The sequence below is a fragment of the Amphiprion ocellaris genome, chromosome 4, assembly GCF_022539595.1.
Source record: "Amphiprion ocellaris isolate individual 3 ecotype Okinawa chromosome 4, ASM2253959v1, whole genome shotgun sequence".
Classification (NCBI taxonomy): Eukaryota; Metazoa; Chordata; class Actinopteri; family Pomacentridae; genus Amphiprion; species Amphiprion ocellaris.
This window is the reverse complement of record NC_072769.1, coordinates 28985575-29005370: the sequence shown is the minus strand read 5'-3', so window position 1 is coordinate 29005370 and position 19796 is coordinate 28985575. Positions and strand designations below refer to the sequence as shown.

General features: G+C 38.0%; 1 protein-coding gene across 2 annotated transcripts; it reads right to left on the bottom strand.

The window, feature by feature from the left end:
• Window positions 1-1814: 1814 nt before the first annotated feature.
• Window positions 1815-19703, bottom strand: wbp1lb (WW domain binding protein 1-like b). 2 transcript variants are annotated; one of them, XM_023266846.3, is made up of 4 exons: window positions 19304-19703; window positions 11093-11195; window positions 8198-8359; window positions 1815-5547 (listed from the first exon to the last, which is right to left on the bottom strand). In XM_023266846.3, exons 1-4 carry the CDS (start codon window positions 19388-19390, stop codon window positions 4751-4753), a joined length of 1149 nt encoding a protein of 382 aa, XP_023122614.1. In that variant the 5' UTR covers window positions 19391-19703; the 3' UTR covers window positions 1815-4750. The 2 variants fall into 2 exon arrangements, with proteins under 2 accessions (XP_023122614.1, XP_035802533.1); XM_035946640.2 differs by lacking the exon at window positions 19304-19703 and adding an exon at window positions 14111-14169.
• Between the last annotated feature and the right edge of the window lie 93 nt (window positions 19704-19796).

Genomic DNA, 19796 nt, shown 5'->3' with positions numbered 1-19796 from the left:
ATTGTTAAAATATTTTATTCTATATTGTCTATTATTGTTTTGTGAGTGTGCAATGTTGTCTGCCTTTGTGTTGGTCCTGTGATGGATTGGCAACCTGTCCAGGAAAATAAGTGAGTAAATGAAGATGGTTAGATGGATGGAAACTTTGAGTGTTTCATTTTGAAAAGATTTCAAACACCAGAAGACCCCCAGGATACATTACTAGTAATGTACAGGAGAAAGGCAACAAAAGCACTGTTGGTGTCCCTCTATGGAAGGAAATAATGATAAAGAAGGGTGTGAGAATTCCAACTAAAATATAATTAAAACCAAAAGTAAATGGTCTTTATGTTAGTGGGCTCAAGGCTTAAAAAAACACACCAACATGTGTGGGCTTGTGCCTTCTTCAGGGTGTGGGGACAAAGAAACAGACTAAGTGTACAGTAATTATAGTTGGAATCATCACTTTAACAGGTTTTTGTCTTTGCATTACAATACTATTCAGTCTACATAGTCCTTGTATGTATTACATTTTTCTGTATGCTTAGTTTGTTTTTATCTTTATTTCTTAAGCTCCTGGAAGCTTAAAATTCTCATGGGATCAATAAACGATCTATGCATCTAAGGCTGAGTATCTGTATCCTTTTGTCTCTGGCCACTAGAGGGATCACACAGGCAAAACTCAGGCAAGGCCTTCTCACGGCTGTAGAAAAACACTTCACCAGACAAGGATGCTGCAGACAATGGAGGACAATTTCCACAATACAAAACAAACATCCAGTCCAACAGTAGTCAACAAGACAAAACCAGAATGAATGACAGAAGCACCCGAGCAATAACAATATCAATATATCAATTCTTTAATGAGAAACCCAGGATGAAAATAAAAAAAAAATCAGAAAATTATTTATTCATTTATTCAATTTAAAGAAATAAATATAAATTTTAAAACACCAGTGTTTTCTAACACTTCTCCAAGTCCTTTTAATTCCACAGGGATAGCTGTTCATGCCCAGTACAGACACTAATTACTAGTAATCAAAAAGGCCAATAAACCATATTTGGAACCAATATACATTTTCAATAAAAACAAAGTTTCTTGTGCCAATATCCAGAATAACTAGTTTATATCTGGCAAGGATTGTTGCATATGTCAGGACTGAAGAGAATATATCTGTGAAGACTCTCAGTCATTGAGGTCATGTTAATTTAATGTTTAATCTCTCATCCAAGATGCTTTTTCAGTTCATGGCCATTCAGAATGTAAGAAGCCTCTTGGAGATGTGAAACATCTTCAAGAACAAGAAAAAGAGAAGGCGAGTTGCCTTCTACTGGAGCTCTGAGGACTTAAGGGAAATTTGATGGTACAAAATACCAAAAAACCATGCAATTCCAACTGCCCTCAGCCAGAATGTTGAAGATGGGGAAAAGGGTCACCTGTAAACATGACAATGACAAAAGCACACAGCCAAATTAACTACACAAAATGGTCCTCATATGACCTAGAAAGAGCTGAGACTAAAACTCACCTGAGAATCTGTGGCTGCCATCCAATATCACTGAGATTTAACAATTCTCTAGGCAAATATTGCTGTGTCAACGTGCAGTGTTGGTAGAGAAATATCCAAAAAAGCAAAAAAAAACAAAAAAAAAAAAAACAAAGGGACTCTGTCATTTATTTTTTGTAATTTTCCCTTTCTTTTTGTTTTTTTTAACTAAATTGTGATTTTTTTTAAAACTGGGTGAATCTTTTCTATACCCAATGTGTCAATATTTAATAGTTTCCGACATAAAAAAGAAACTTCACTCATTCATGACAATCACAGACAGAATAGTCACCTTGGATTTAGTATGTTTATTGAACATACATTCATCTTAGCTGTAATAAATGGCTTACGATCAGAACATTCAAAGAATATGTGCAAAACCACACACGCTTATGAAGAAAGAAAAATGTCTTTGGCAAGATGCCCCTGATCTTATTAACAAATTACCTACTGTATAGTTAGTCAAATGTACCCTTCACACAACTTCAGTTAAAGTCTCAACAGAAGTTAAATCTTTACTCAACAGAAACAAAATAATACCCATAATGAAAAAAAAAGAATCTGTCCGTAACAAATAAAGCTAATGATTTCATAAAAATTATGAAAGCGACTATTTGGTTCACAAACAAGTTACATAATATTGTACACATTCTGCAAATATAAAGTGGTTTGGAGATTTCATTCAGTTCCTTTTTTTAATTTTTAAAGGATTCAGTCGATATGAAAAATAGCTCATCTTTGTACTACATGTACCACAATTACACTTTCTAGTTCACAAAAAGCACTAACATATAAAGCACTTTAGAGTGTTTTCAGGCTTCGATGGGTACAATTCTATTAGCTTACTGGTAATGCAGAAAGTTCACATTAAGCTTTTGCTTGTGCTGGAAATTCTGGGAAACAATCTTCTGCTAGATGCTTACAGGGTGTGGATTTTTTTTTTTTAATATATATAAACCTGTGAGACCCGTGGCTGAAATGTTTGTGCTTTGCAATGTTAGCATTTTTGCAGGAGCTCTAAGGAAAGTCTGATAAAACGTAATTTCTCTCTCCTAAGACAATTTGTAAAAGTTGCACACAGAACGCTCATCATACAGCATCATGAGTGGCACATTCATCACCAGTGGACATCTACTGTATCACAGCTGCTGCACAGATTAGGATCTCACAACAGTTGAGATGGCATTTTAAACCGACGAGTCTACAAGAGGAGGTGCATTTATGAAGTCACTTCTTTGATTTTTGATTGTTTTTCTTTTTATGGTCTTTGTTTTCTATCTGCAGATACCTATATATCATATTATTATACATATTGCTTGTTAAGTTGTACTTTTAATCGCATCCTGTGCCAAGAATTTTATTGTCCATCACAGAGAAAAGAAAAACAACTCCGCAACATCCTGCTGTGCAAACCCTTGTTTGTGGTAGATATTCAGATATTAAGGTCCAACCCCAATCCTCCCCACTTTGCCATAACACTCACTTTTGTTGCGTAGGTAAAGGTGTCCCATTTCTTTTGGAGATGGAAAGGCAGAAAGAAGGACCAAGAGGGAGAAGTGGGCCTAAGAATGATCCCTGGCAACTCTCCAACTCTTATTTTAAACTACTTTCCTTGTTTTTGCTACAACTGCAGTGATTTTTATCCTAAAACTACCCCACTTGATTACTTGTATTACAAATCAAACTCTATCTGCTCCACAGTCATAGCCATTATGCTTGTGATCACCTTTATATGAAGTTGGTAAGAGAACAGTGTTCCTTCAATGGTGAGAAAAACAACACACATCTACAAAACGTTTTTTTTCTTCCTAAAAGTAGTACTTTCCCCTCTGAGATAAGACAACACAAATGCAGATGACTGGAAGAACAAACTGCTTGTTAAATTCAGTTAGCAAGTCATAGTTTGACTGAAATCGAACAAGTCCGATTGACTGAAATCAGCCTTAATGGACTCCTAAAAGAGGATGTTATAAATGGTTAATGAATGAACTCCAAAGCTGTAGAATGAAAGACCAAAACTAACCACTTATGATTTTGTACTGTAAAGCTGGTGAAGGTGGTGATCTATCGAAGTGACTGGCACAAAAGTTTGAGGTCTGACGTTGCCCATCTCCAGTATAATCTCTATGAAGCTTAACATTCTTGTCTTGTTTTTGGTACCTGCTTTCTCAGGGTCTCTCAGTTTCATTGAAGCTTATAATTGCTCATCAAAATTCTGCTTTCTTTTGAGTAGGCACATTCTACAAAAATTCAACAAATTAAGTTTAAAAATGATTGTATACAAAGTAAATCTGTTGCATTCCCTACTGACAATTCACAGAGGTTCATTTGTTACAAATGTTGCAACGAAACTGCAAGAAACTAATCATGTGCTGCAATTTAAGACTAAATCAATAAAAAACTAAGTATTTTGTTTTGATTTTTTTTTTTACCCCGTTAATAGCTTTACATATAAAGATAAATACAGTTTTGTGCAAAATAGTAACTGCTCACATGAAGATCTGTTAATGCACTTCTACTTCCCTCCCACTAGCGGGCCTGATAGAGCAACACAAACAGACACAAGGCAGAGCGGTTTTAAATTGCTGAAAAAGCACTTTCGATGCACGAGTCTGACAGCACGTCCCACAGTCTTGTTCTGATGTCCCTGTACAAGATCAGTTTGCATAAGCACACACCAGTATGTGGGAATTCCACATTGCACCCATCCGAAATGTTTCTGCTGTGTGTGTTATTTTACTACGTAGTTCACTGTCTGCTGAGAACGGCTTTGCAGGACTGTTGCGAGCACCTGGCGAGGAGAGCTGCATCTATCCGAGGCAGTGAAGGTCCTGTCCTGATGTCACAGCTTCGGCTATCGAGTCTTTGACCGTCAGTAGTTTGTGTTGCACGAGAAGGACAACTGAAGGACTGTATCTGTGTGTGTGTAGTGTGAGTAGTCTCAATTGCCACAGGGTGTTAAAGGGCTCGTACTGCCAACATATAACCCAAAATACACAGGTTAAGGCCACTGTTCTAGTGTTGGGAGGAGCAGGCTTTCTTAGCCTTGGGATCTCAGAAATGATTTTTAGCAGAGATCTCAATTGCAGCTTCCACACCTGTTTTATCTAAGATCCGCACATTCATTAAAAAAAAATACTCACTTAAAAAGCATTCAGGCATGAAAATCCTGCTCTGATACAAAAGCAGTGAAGTGCTCTCCTTCCCTCTGTGTCGGATGTGTTTCAGCCCTGTGGCTCAGTGCTGGTGCTGTGGCCCGATCCCTCCTGCTCGTTGATGGTGTGGAGGAGGAGGCACACTGGAGGATGGAGCGGAGTTCCTGTTGACCCACGTCTGGCCCGTCTCTCCGGCCCGCCCGGTGCCTGCTCCTCCTCCACACCGAAGGAGGCCCGATGACCGCAGCTGTCGCAGCAGTCGCCCACCTCCTCTTCCTCGTCGTCATCCACCTCGCGCCCCAGCAGGCTCTCCAGTTCCCTCAGCTCCTTGCCTTCCTGGTTTGTCCCTCCACCTCCACTGCAGCCGCCGCTCCCACGTGTGCCGCAAACACACACCTCAATCCCGGAGTCCCCTGTGAATCGCCTCCTCCTTCCATTGGGAAGCCGTTCTTTGTCCTCAGCGCAACCCTCCGACAGGCTGAGATCCTTCAGCAGGGGGTCCTTGCAGGATTCATCCCCACTTCTTTTCTCCTGGCTGGTGAGTTCCTCTCTATTGAGCCCATCAGACAGCAGTATCCTGCCTGAATCTTGTGCTGTTTGCAAGGGCTTGTTGTCAGGCTTTGGCCTGAAGTCTAATGTGGGAGGTTGTGGGTCCTCTATACTGGGTCTGCAACACAGACTGTCAGAGATTGGGGGCACTGGAGAGGACTGGATGGCTGGACAGTGTCCTTCCTGCTGCTCAGGAGCCAGTGGACTAGTGGCCACTGAGGATGGGCCTGTATGTAAGGCACTGTAGGGAGGTGGGGGAGTTGGTGGCCTGTTGACCACTTCTTCATAGTCCGGCAGGAGGTAGTTTGGTAGAAACCCTGAAGCGAAAGAGGAGAAACAACTTCTTTGATTAGAAAAAAAAAAGAAAAACACAAATCGCACACGACTAAACTCAGAAACATATGTTAAATAAACACCACTTTCAATGTGACCTCACTGAGCTTCCCAGACCACAATCCAAGCATTCCCAAAGCAATGAGGGAAAAAAATGTGACAAAACAAGCTCATTTCTGGGTTAATTCTGTGCCGAGGGCTGTGGCAACTCTGTGCGAGATGTTGCTGCAAAACTGGCAGGGTACCAAGAAAGCAATCCTGTGCTGTTTCCTGAAAACTAGGGCATGCAAACAGAGAAGGTTCTGACGCCGTGTGAAACCATGGATGGATCTCAGTGCAAACATTACATTTGAGTCAGGAGCCACTGATTTGCTTGTTGCTAGTGTCAAATTGCCCAGTTAGACGTTACTGGAAAAATACTGATGAGAAATTCCATTTGAAAAAATTTTAGAGTTGAGTTTGAGTTTTTCCTTCCAGGAAACACTGAAAAAAGAAGGTGGACAGGAGAACAATGTGACATTTAAGGAGGGAGGGGGGTATAAAGATGTCAAAAAGGTGCAAAAAATTAAGTAATAGTTGGTTATTTACACATGCAACAGAAATGCAGCAGCTCTAGTATTCATTTACTGTTGTATTTCAGGGCACCAGACAGAAGTTCAACCTATTTGCTAACTTTGTCCGTCTGCTGTTGATGCTAAGGAGGGAGCATATAATAGTTATATCACAACTTTTTGGTGCAGGTGGAAACAAAACAGATGTGACCTGAACCAAAAATAGGTAAGTACATGTAGATGTAAAATGAAAACAATTAGCTGAAAACACTAAAACAGAAAACCCTAGCCCGTTTTTTTTTGTTTTGTTTTGTTTTGTTTTGAGTAATGTTGTGCACAGACAAATACACGGAAGGACAAACATACGCCGATTGTCACATAACTCTGCGGCGTTCCTTGGCGGAGTAATAAACAAACGACGCTTTGCGTGGTTGGAAGAGTTAAACAGAGACAGCAAGCCCTTTGGTTGCTGGTGCAAAAAAATGAATAAGCTGGGTGCTCCTGTACCACGTCGTGAGTCAAACCCACAGAGCTGCTGTCAGCTCTGAAACTCACAACTCGTTTACCAGGAGCAACATCCACCGCTGAGGTACCGACATCAGACTGACTGGGTTTGTGATTTGAAAATACGCGTGTTCTCGTTCATTGCAGAACTTATCGTTCACCAGAACTCAGCCAGTTGTTAATCTGTGTAAAAAGTTGGCTGAAGATAAACATGTTTTGTCTAAATCGTCTGTGTCAAATCAGCATGCTGGTTCCATAAATACATGACATAGCACCAGCATTTAAGAAGAGTCTTTCTGGAACCTCAAACAATGTGTGTTTTCATTGAATATAATGAAGCCACGCGCCAGAGCACGGACATAAGTCTTAATGTGCTTGTTTGTTTTTTTGGTGATGATGCTGCCAGAGTAACTCAACATCTGGCAAACAGAAAAGTGAACATTACCAAAGCCTCAACACTTATGGAAGAAGTAAAAGATGTCACAAACAAAAGAAGAAAGAGATAGGAAAAAGTAAAAATTCAGCTTATCAGTTCTTGTAGCACTGTAAATGTTTTTTTGAAATTGAACTGTAGTTTTCTGTAGTAAACTGTATTTGTTTAATTTCTATTTTCTTATTTATTTCTGATTATTTAAGTTACCAGTTCTTAGAACACTTTAAATGTTTTTTGTTATTATTTGAACTGAACTATAGTTAGTGGTTATAAACTAGATTTTTATTTATTTATTTATTTATTTATTTATTTTTGCACTGTAGCTGTTTTATTTTTATTTCCAAGCCCACATATATTGGTATCGGTTGATATCGGAATCAGAAATGGAGCGTTGGACAATATCAGCATATCGGTTTTCAGCAAAAAAGTCAATATTGGACATCTCTATTGTAAAGTAAATAATCAAAGAAATTCAGCATCTGTTGTTGCTGTTTTCATGATTTGTGGTATTATAACTTTGTAACATTAAACAAATGACATGTTTGAGTTATCTCTACTTCAAGCCATGGCTGTGCTGTTTCCATAGAGATACAGGACTTTATACTGCAGTAAAAAACGAGCCCACAGTGAGTAAAAATGTGACAGGAGCCAGAAGCTGCCTGAGGATCAGAGGGTTAATATATGTATATGGATTACTGCAGCTGAAAATAGTCAGATTAGCTCTGAATATTTCCTCTAATAAAGAGATAGATATAGATGCACATTATTAATTGCATATAATAATAATAACATCAACATCACGTTTTAGAATTAGAATCCATACAGAAATCCAGGATGCTTTACACTGTTTAAGACCAGCCTTAAACTTTGTTTGAAGTTTGCACCAAAGGGTCACCACCAATGATTGCCTATATAATAATGATTTCATTTATTATCTCAAACTGATGTAAGACTTTTACATATTGTGATGTTTAATGGTCTGTTTTGTGCCTTTTTTATGTTTATCTTCCTAAGAACAACAGATGTAAACTAGCTGCTAGCTCACTCTGGTACAGTAGCTTTTAATGCTGTGCTGTCCCTGTAAAAATAAACAATAAAATGAATGAATTACATAATGTGGGTGTATGTTTGAGTGGCTGATCTTACTGAAGTAAAAGGGCACAGAGGGGTAGTTGTGCGCTTCACGGTAAGCGATGAGGTTGATCTCGTGCTGTCGTTGTTGCTGCTGGAGCCGATGTTTGGTACGTCGATGGTGACAAATGCAGCAGCAGCTCAAAATGAAGATGATCGCCCACACCAACCAAAACCCTGAAGTCAGAGGAATATTAACACAGCTGCATTTACTGTGCATCTCTAACAAAAAAGGAAAAAATGTAAATGAGATCTTTTTTTTTTTTTTATTTAATTTTATAAACCCACATATTGATAAATAGTTTTAAGGGGGAAAAATGTGCTTCTCAACATCCATGTGGTGAGGTAACATAAAGAGCCCTCATCAAGTTCTACTGATGTTAAGAAGCCTAAAAAGTTGGTGAATGTCAATCAAAGGCTGTAATTTTGCTAGGAAATATGGATACATTCACATATACACACTTAAAGGATTTTATCTGAGGGCCTAATTGAATCCTGGTTCCAAAGTTTTGCATTCTTTTCAAATTTTGAGGGCCAGTATATAACAAAAAAATTGCCTCTGCTTTGAATTGGTCTGAAGAAATTTCTTCTGTGTCCATACTAAATTTCATTAAATAACAACAAAAAAATAAAAACGTTTGGCTAGTATATGCCAACATCAAATAAATAGACATCACTCAGGGGATGCAATCACATGAAAATATGCAACAGCTTTTAATGCAACATGATGACTGAGCCTCTACACTGGCTCAGGCAGTTTAGTTCTTTAGTTTCTTTAGTTACTGAACTCTTAAAATGCCTTCCCAGGTAAGATATTTTACTGACAGTGAAATTACAAAAAAAAAAAAAAAAGCATCTGAAAACATATACAAATTCTCAAAATTCTGCCAAATTATTTCATAAAACACTGGTAAACTTTGAACAAAACCAGACAGTGGTGCAACATGTCACAAAATGACCCCACTGTAGATCAAATAGTGACAACATCTGGTTCTAACACAGTCAAAAATCTACATGCTTATATACTGTACTGTATTATGCATTTTACAGCACAGAATCAATCCACCATCTCTGAGGAGTCCAAGTTCGCTCTTATCACCACAACAAAGCACTGACTGATTCACAGTCTTTCCCAAATCTTTCTGTAAGAAGCAGCTGCATATTTGACACCAGAGCTGCATCGCAAAAGTCCTCAGATTTCTTACTTTGGGAGACATAATTCATGAAACTGAAATATTCTGTTGCAGCAAAGTATGTGCTACAGCAATAATGAGAATTCATTTCAAAATGTTAGAATGTTGGAGGACAAGGCATTAAAATACAATTAGAGGAAAATGAGTTGTAGATGGAGTTCTTTTTTAACATAAACTATCTGACTGCCAGGAAAAACTACGTCGCTTAAGAACAATCTGTGCTTTTTCTGAGCAACACGAAGTCCTCATTTTCTACAAATGAGTTACTTGCGAAACTGTACTATCTAGAGTTCAGTCAAAACAGCAGCAGGGATTGAACTACAAAACAGTTTGTGTTTACTGTTTGAAAGAGAAAAATGCAGGGAATGTCACTTCAAGGACAAAAGGGTAAGGCAGTCTGCGCCTTCACAAAATAAGAATGTAAACCACATAATGTGGCGCTCGGGTAAAGTGGATCTCTGCTGGTGCTGTGCAATCACTGAAATATACCAATTCTGCATTTTCATGCCTCATGAGACATGATTGTTCTGTTCAGACCACTTAAGTTTAGTTGACTGATTCAATATTTTGAGAGAATTTGGACCATTTTCTTCATCAGGACATCAGTAAACAGCTAATGTAATATGAATCCGTCTCAAGTTACTTTGAATGTTGCTTTTTTGTACAAATCGCTTCACCCTTTTTCTTGAATCTACCTTTCTGCTACCTATGACTGGACAAGATTTGAATGATCAACCAAAATTTACCAAACAATAAACAGAAAGAGGTGAAAATCATGACTCAAACTCCCAACATTTTTAAAATATCAGCTAATTGCAGATATACCAGTGTCTGTTAGGATGCAACAAGCATGTTTTATAAACTGATGAATGCTGACAAGTTTTTTCGGTCTGTTGAGTGAGTATTGTGGTCAAAAAAGGAAAAAGAAAAAACACTCAGAAATTTGTGTTTATGCAAAAAAAAATCATAAATATTCATTAATATACTAATTAATAATAATTACATAGATTCCATTTTTAAAATGGCCCAAATTTTTACTACACGTGGGCTGTAGTTGGTAAAAACTGCTCTTCAATGTCACTTTTCAGGAATTCTCAGTAGAGAACGACCAATACTGTATTTTTAAGGCAAATCTCCTGCAAATCAGTGACATTTGTGACTATAAAAAACACTACAACTACACAGTCAGGCCTGAAATGTGACATAAATAGGGCAATGAATGCAGAAAATGTGCTTATATATTTCAATAATGCACAACAGAACATTGTTTACTGTAAAGATAATGAGATAAAATATGTAAATGTGTATATTTTATAGATAAATTAGCCCACATTTCAGTAATTTTGTAATTATCCTCCTGCAGTTTACATCCGTCAAGTGCTTTGCAGGCCACTTAACCTTTTTAAAATGTGAATGATGTTCTCTTTCAAATACTCTGACCTGCAATCCTTATCTGCACAAACTGCCTTATTTGGTCATGGAAGTAGCCCATTTAATTGCAGTCTGTTGCATCACTTTAGAGATAATTCTGAGGTTAACATAGGACATGTACATTATTTTTAGGACTAGGAATGAAGGCCACAATTTTCTGCTTCACATAAAATGCCTCTCAGTTCTGTACTTCACCCTTATGATCTTTCCCATTATTGTTTCTGTCCATTCAGTACAGAAGAGATGGGTTACTAAGTAGATAATAACAAAAGTCAGTTAGACTTACACCAGAGCTCATAGTAGTAGCTGCAGCACTGAGACTCTCCACAGCAGTGTCCAGACTCACAGATGTAGCTCTGGTTGTTAACACCCTCACAGTGCAGCAGACTCTGGAAGAAAAAAAACATTCAGACATGAAACACTGCCACCTTTAAAAAACATGTTTTTCACATTTCAACTTAAAAAACAACAATAAATGAATAAAAATAAATAAATCAATGACACAATCTAAATATCAAAGGTTCAGCTGATGCTTTCACAAGATATCTGTTAAACTGTGGTGACCATTAACTAATCAACAAACAAAAAAAAAAAACAACAACTGATTTTAATTGTCTCTTTAGCTATTGTCCTCCTGGTTTTGAATCTAAATCTTTCAATTTAGCTATACTTTATTTATTCACACTTGCTATACATACATTTTGATGTGAGGTCCCTCTGATAAAAGCTGAGAACATAAATGATGCTGAGTTTTATTCTAGTGTCTCAGTGAGTCATTACAGTGCTGCAGAGAGGCAGCATGCTGGAGCATGAAACTAAAGCTGCTAAATGGAATTCAGTCATCATGCCTCCGCCTCGGCTCTCGCCTTGGTCGAGATATTTTTTCAGTGTCCTTTCATTGTCTGTCTCCCTGTCAGCAAGATTACACAAGAACTACCAGGCTGAATTTCATGAAACCTGGTGGAAAATTGAAACACACATGAAGGTAGAACCCAAATATATGTTGCCCTTCTAGTTAATTTTATTGCTTAAACCAGCATTTTCTTCTGTAACATGTGAAAATGATGTCTTCAAATAAAATCCAAGTTTGATTAAACCCTCTGAAACCCATAACCTGTCAGCATAAAGGCATGTTCAGAATTTACTGCGGTATTAACAGAATTTTATCTCATTTTAGCATTTTACCAATTACGATAATTACGTCATTTATCAGAAGTAGAAACTGTACAGATAGTAAGAATTGTTGGATTTCTAAGTTTTTAACAGTCCTCGAACAAATCATCTGTGATGTACTGGACTGCTGGAAAACTTGAAGCTTAAAACTTTCAAAATCATCAAAATCTGTTAATTCTACATTTATCATTTTAAAATTTGCCAAAAACTCATTTTTGCACTAAACAGAATCCATAAAAATCAAAAGAAAAATTTAAAAACTGTTGCTGTTACACAGAGCAGAGAGGTTACAAGTATTGAAACAAAACAAAATCTAACTAATAAAATATCTACAGTATGCAGAAACCTCAGGACGGCAGTATTAGTAACACCTGTGGGCACTTGGACTAATGTTGTTCAATCTGATTCCATTTTTTTTTTTTTAAATAAATAATCAAAGAAATTCAACTTTCCTTTTTTTTCTCCATCTTTTTATGATTTATGGCATAGTAATTTAGTTATACAAGACAAAAGACATTATTTAGAGTTCTCCACACTGTTTCTATGGGGTGCAGGACTTGCTGTGAAAAATGAGTCTCTGGTGATTATAAATGTAACACCTAGAAACTGTTTGGGGATTGGAGGGTTGAACAGTTCTGTTCCAGGTATCATAATGTATCTTTTTGTCAGTTTACTGAAACATGCCCTGTGTCAGTTCCTGTTACATTTCTGAACAAGTTTTATCTAGTACGGCAGGTTGTACATACTCACTCAAGAGGCCACTACATGTACTTGTATTTACCAGGGCTGTCTCAAATATAATTTTATTTGGCAGAGAGACAAAACAATACACATCAAACTTTAAGAATTCAGTTAATGCATTTGTAATTACATTAAATTAGTCAAATGGTAACTTAACACTAAACTTTATGAGTTTGCACGTTGCATTAGCATTGGCTAAACTGGTTGTATATTTGAGATAAGCAAGTTACACCATATATTTTTGTAATTAAAACCTTTAAAGCTGTAAAGTGGTCTCGTGAATGTCCCGGTGTCAGTGGAGGTAACTTTAAACGAGAGCTGTATGTACTAAATTGTCACTAAGAATAACTAATAAATAACGTGACTGTAATAAAAATACGGCTGAACTTCTATTTATTTCATGGGCTATTCAGGACTTTTGCCATAATGCATATATTTTTAAGATGAAAAACAAAATACAGAACACTGATTTGGACAATGATTGCCATGACAATGGTAGAAGCTTCAAAGCTTTTGGAACAGCTCTAGTTTTGCACTAATGCCCAACAATGCAAAAATAAAGGCACCACTCAAAGGTGCAAAAACGAAAAAAAAAAAAAACTAAATAATTCAGGAAAGGTGCTGCAAAAAAAGAGTAAATCTCTACAAGTTTGCGGTTCAGTTGAACTCTAAAGTCATACTTCCCTGTAATGGTCTGTGTAATTTCAATAAAACAGGTTAATTTCTCAACTGCCAACTACTAAAAACAGCCACATACATAGTCTATTATGTGTACAGTTAATATGGAATAAAGAACTGGGCCATATTACATGACTAACCCTGACCTTTGATTTGGAGTAATAACAACACGGCAGATATTTAGAGCTCAACATTTATACTTAGCTATGGATCTCAAGTAAACAAGTCCTAACTCCTTGTGCTGGTAAGCTGATAGAATTTCACCAGTGTTTAAGGCCCATATCAAGTGCAAATTTTTGGATTACAGCCAGCATAAAACCACTGACTATGTTGCACCACATCTAATGCACTATTTCAACTTAAAACATTCGCTGAGGTCAAATCTGTACAAGGAAAATGTCGGAAGGCAAGAAAGTCCACTTTCTTACTAAATCAATCATTTGTCTTCACTCAGACAGTCTGTGGTGTGTTTTAACTCTCAATGCAGCAAATTCTAAAGTTAACCTTACAAACTTGCGAAAAGCTAAGCAGTGAAAGGGTAATCGGAGGAGCTAGATTAGCAAAACACAAGAGTGCACTGTAATCAAAAACCTCATGAAACAGGTTTATGGACTTTTCCAAGGAGATCCCTCTGATGCTCTCTTCTAGATTAGCTTAATGATTAGCCAGCCAAAGCTCTCTCTAAGCACAGTTCTTTCTCTCCATAGATTACCAGTGCAGGTCCCACATTGAGAGGCATGATGATCCAGGGTCCAGACAAGTATCCTCTCCCTCATGGGTCATTATCCCATAGAAAGAAAAAGTCAGACAGCTCTCAAACATACTCTCACTCTCTCTCCCTCCCTGCCTGCCTGCCTGCCTCTCTTTCTTTGTCGACCCTACCCACCACCCACCCACACACTCCCTCACCCCACTCCCGATTCAGGCCCGAACAGCAGACAAAGATTGCTTTACGGAAATTTCCAAGCAGCAGCAGAGAGCGAGCTCCTAGCTGGGCCGCTGCATGATAATAAGATGTACAGAGCGGCGAGAGGTCTGTGTAAAAGTGCGAGGCTGGGAGGGAGAGAGAACGGCAAGAAAAGCACTAAGAAAGCCAGAGCAGTAACACAGGAATGATTCGTCACAGGGGATCAACATGAACCAAACTGCTGACATAGAGTTGTAACCTTATGGATCATCAGCTGTTTCAATTTGATTAACATGATTATTTTTTAAAAGCCTGCTCAACACAAAACAGATTCAGTTCAGTGTATATAATAATCACATAATGTTCTGCTCCTTAACTTGATCTGTCAGCTGTGTTTTCACTGACTCACTTACTACTCTCCACCATTCACTTTGCAAACTGGACTTCTTTCTGCAGTTTAGTGCAGATAACTATCTGGTTTGTGTGCAGTATAAAAACAGCAGAGAAAGAAACAGTGCTCAATTGAGTCTTTGTCAGGCAACTTGTGCCACTGTCAGTCAGGCGATATGATGTCAAATACAAGACCCTGGAAAAACCTGAAAAAGACCATTTGTATTTCTTACTTTTTACTAATCCAGACAGACAGACAGTGACCGAGCTAAAGATCCTGACAGACTACATTCCCTCAACTCCCATCCAAGCCGCCAACAATGAAACAATCCACTTCTCTCATGCCACACTACCAGATTAAAAGCAGATTTTGTTACAGTCCCTCAAATTATTGGTGTGTTAGGAAAAAAAAAAGAACATCCATAATAATGAGAAGCTGTTGAAACGTGCAGACGACAAGAACAGTCTGGCAATCTCCTGGTGACTATCAGCTACTGTTCCTGGACACAAATGGCTGCAGTTCTTTGTTGAAGTCTTGATTGCACAGGCAGAGTTGATCCACTTAGCACGGGCCTGTAGGACTTGGCAAGTCAGCCAATGGACACAAGGACCTCGCTGACCTCTTATTTATTATTGTGTCCAGCAACAAGGAAAGGTGCTCTTTCATAGTCATCAAGGTTATGCAGAACAAATGTTGATGATGCATCTGCAGCAACCTTTAATGCCATGAAACCCCTCGGACAAATTTCAACAGCTGAAGACAGATTTACAAGCTTCTGAGTTACTAACTTGTATCTCCAATTTAGAACAAAAAGTACAGTCCCCAGCAACTGAGGCATCACTTTAGCATACAAGATTAAGACAAACTCCAGCCGTATTATCGAATGATTACAATCGAACTTTGACACAGTACTGCTGTAGCTAAGTTAGAAGCTAATTAATGCTAACATTTGCAACAGAGTCAAACAGAAGATCCATCACTGCTTTTAAATTCTACCAACACCGACTGAACTAGACTCTGCAAGATTACCATGTCTTCAATTTCATATTTACAACAGCACCTGAATACATTTTGGTGACACTAAAATTATTTTTATATTATTATTTTCTTTTTTTTAAATGGGGAGGGGGCTTTAAAGGTGAATTTGTAAAGGTTTACGTGGTTAAGGAAAACCTTTAAAGTTGTTATAAAACTAGTGATTTTAAATCAAGTGATGATGGTACTGCATGCATGTGTGTGGTGGAGGCTGAGAGGGGTAACTGTGTAATAGGCTAGCCTTATTATACTGCATGATTTAATGAGACTGTAGGAGTTGAGTTATGTTTAAGCAGTCCGACTCATTCCAAGTACATTTTGGGTATAAGCAAACATTTCGGCTGCACATTTTACATACGCAGAGCTTTCTCCTCCATTTCTGCTATCTCTCTGTTATCACTTTAAAATTATTATTTCTACAGGAAACAACAATAGCAATCAATACACTGACAAATAGCAAAGATTAAATAATGTCTGGATCCTGTAACAAGGCAGACCTGCATGGTTCTTTTGGCAAAATAGACATTTTAATTAATGCATATAAATGTTTCACCAAAACAACTCCCGCATCACTGCATACTAGCCTAACGCTCCATTTGCAGTTAATTTAAAAAAAATACAAGCAAGGCAGTCATTTTCCATAGCTGAATGATCATGAGGTGCAGCCAGACAAAAGATCTACAGAATAGCTATGCAATATTCAGTTTATTATTATCTTATTTTAAATCTTAGGTAAAGAGGCAAAGAATTAGCTATTTTCGGTAAAGTTTCTTTTTGCTTCATATAGCTGTTATAAACAGCTGCAAACTTTTTAAGACAACAGCGCCTGAATAAATTATAATGACTGTTGTTCACAATAAGCTAGAAAGTAACGTTTTGTTTGCAAGATATGAAGTCTGACTGAGCTTTCATTCTGACTGCAGGGTATAGTTTTTCTTTTTAGTGTGTAAGTCGAACCTTTTTTCTAATATGGGACAGTGTGAAGAATGGGATAATTCATTGTATAAACTGCAGACACGCTACAGAGCTGGGTTCTAATGTTTATCAGAAACATCACTATCAGTCATTACATAAGTGACCAGTGATCACTTGCTACGATAAAGACTCAACACAGACAAAAGCTCTGAGCTATTCTGAGTTTCCAAATGGAAGATATAGCTTTGGGCCTTGTGTCTTTCAACAGCTAAGAGCCATTGACCTAACATGCACAAACAAATGTTTTCAGCAAGCTGGTAAATATGCATCCCTTCATAACTCTCAGGTTTATGCACACATACATGCACTGATAACATACAAAAACACAGCATGTGACAAGAGCAGTAAATGTACTTATTCCAAAAAAATTAGCAGAAAACTAGTCCATTAATCTGTGACCTTGGTGCCTTAATTTTACTAAAACAGCTGAACTTTAAAAGTCAGCACTTACTGTATGTAAACCTTTACTGATATTTTAGTTGATATTTAGTTGCTGACAAAAGAAATAGGGTGATATCCTGCATGAAGTGACTGATCAAGCACTAATATGGATGATTGTACATATTCACAAATACCTAACATTTACATTAATAGCAACAACATGCTGCAGAACCCACCTACAAATTTGCATTTGTACTTTCTCCTAGCCATAACAAAAACAACAATGCAGGAGATGCCACCGATGTCTTTAGTCTAGATTATCAAGAAGAACACTGTAATTTTGTATGAGCTTTGAATTTCTATTTAGTCTAGCTCATCAAGACATAGTTCTGATGCATCCTTGAGCCTGCAATCAGCTAGAACACAGAATATTGTTACTGCATCTCTGTTGTCATGCTATGTGTCTTTACTTTTTGTTTTCTGCAGCTCAATGCATCAAGAGTGACACTGATTTTGTTTTTACTGAATGGTCATATAATCAAGAATATTTGCTGACTAAATATATGAAATTCTAATCCTGACAGGTACAAGAGTCTTAACTATCAACTACCAGACATTAGATAGTTGCTATCAACTACTGCTTCTCCAAAACATGTCACATCAAAACGGTAAAACAAAAAAATACACAGACTGAAAATGGTAAAATACCCATATTGGCAAGTATAAGTAAGTTCCCAAAATGAAAAATCACTTTAAAGATACAAGGTGAATTCACCCAAACTGAGACACAATTTACTCAACAGTTGACCATTATTAAAATACATAAACAGCAAAAGTTCTCTGATTGTAGCTTCCTACATTTTAATATTTTCTGGAATATCTTTGTTCTCACTGACAGTGAGCTGAATATTTTTGAGTTGTGGGCAATTGAAGGGATGTTATCTGAGCTTTGGAAAAAGTTAATTGACAGTTTTTACCATTTTCTGGCAATGAAAATAACTGTTTGCTGCCCTGCAATGAACACAGTGATTTGTCAGAACAGCCTATCTTAATCTGGGGTGGAGAGCTGTACACCAGTGATCAAAACAGAAGACAAAATTTACAGAATATATAGCTTTGGAAATAAATATTAGACAACTGTGTCCACCGATTTCTGCCTCTTTTTTTGCGATTCTTGGTGAGGTCATATTGTGTTTTTTTTTTCTCTTAAGGCTGGAATAGAGCTGTTTTTGTAGTTGAAGCTGGTAACCAATGACTTTCTCGCTGTATCCCTTTTCATTAAGCACCAAGATAGCTGTTTTGTTGTCATTTTGCATTTGTCCTCTTTTTAGACATTGTTAAGTAATCACTTAGGTTGGACTATATGTTGACTTTTAATACAGTTCATATAGCAAATAACAGTGATTTAAGAAAATTTTTAGCCATCTACTGTGAATTTTGAAACTTACACAGTTCAAATACATCATATTTTTAAAACATAATTTATTTACATTTAAGACTTTTTGCTTATCTTTTAGAAGATGCTGTAATTATTTAGCCACAATGATCATTCAAACCAAATGATCGGTGCTTAAGTGTTCTGTAGACTTTATGAAGAAGTTTAGTTTCTGCACTTTACAAAAGATAGCCCAGTAGTAACAATTCTCCTCCAAAAATATTCATTTATATAAAGGATAAAATTAACCAATGATTGGGTCAGCTGATAGGACAAGACCATAACAATGTCCTCATCAGCACACTGACAATAACATCTAATGTTACCTTGGTACAGATGAGGTTAATTAGGTTAACAGGAGCTATTTTCTGTTTAGCTGCCAAAGACAATTACAAGGCTCTTGTTTAACCAGTGCTAGTCGCTATGCACTCACACCTCAAGAACTGCTTTTGTTGTGTATGCAACTGACTTCTGGCTAAAATGTCAGCCCTCTACCATAAACAGAACAAGGCCCCTGGCTCAGCAGGGTTTCTCCACTTCAACACTGCTAGGTGCGTTAGCCACCAAAGCTAACAGCCGAGCTTAGCAAACAAGTTATCCTGTTTCTTGACAGCACACGGTACACGTTACAGTCAGAAAACATCTAAACACAGTACTTTTATCATGCTGAAACAGTAACTAAGTGTGTAAAACGACCTGGACAGCTTGCTAACGCAGCCAGATGACTAGCTAGCTAGCAGCCCAGCGGGACGGGGGCTTGTTTTTGACGGCTCAGTCTTACCCTGTCTGCTGCGGACTCGGTGGGGGTGACAGAGCCCACGGCGTGCAAAAACAATCCCATCTTAAGCCCCAAACATACGCCTCTCATTCCTCCGAGAAGTGGCTACGGCAAAAACACGAGCATGCAAACGCCGCTGCTGCCCCGCAAACTGTGTCCTGAATATCCTGAAGTTCTTCTCGGCCCCTGTCGCGCTGAGAGGCCGCTGTATGCGCCGCCTCCTCTGCGTTCAGGACATTTCAACGTGGGGACGGTGCTGGCGCAACCGGTTGGTGCCACTGGCTGATACAGCTGTTACACAAGCTGTTCCTCCAGCACAGGAACTCCGCTTCGTTCAGCTGGGTGTGGCGTAGTCACCTCGACCCGATCCATGTGCGCAACGTGATGGGCGTTCAGTTCCGCGGATCATAGCTGCTTTTGCGGACTGACCCGCTATTGGACAGTCCGGGCCGGCTGGGAGCAGACTGACCAATCACTGGTCGGTGCGTCTCCAGTG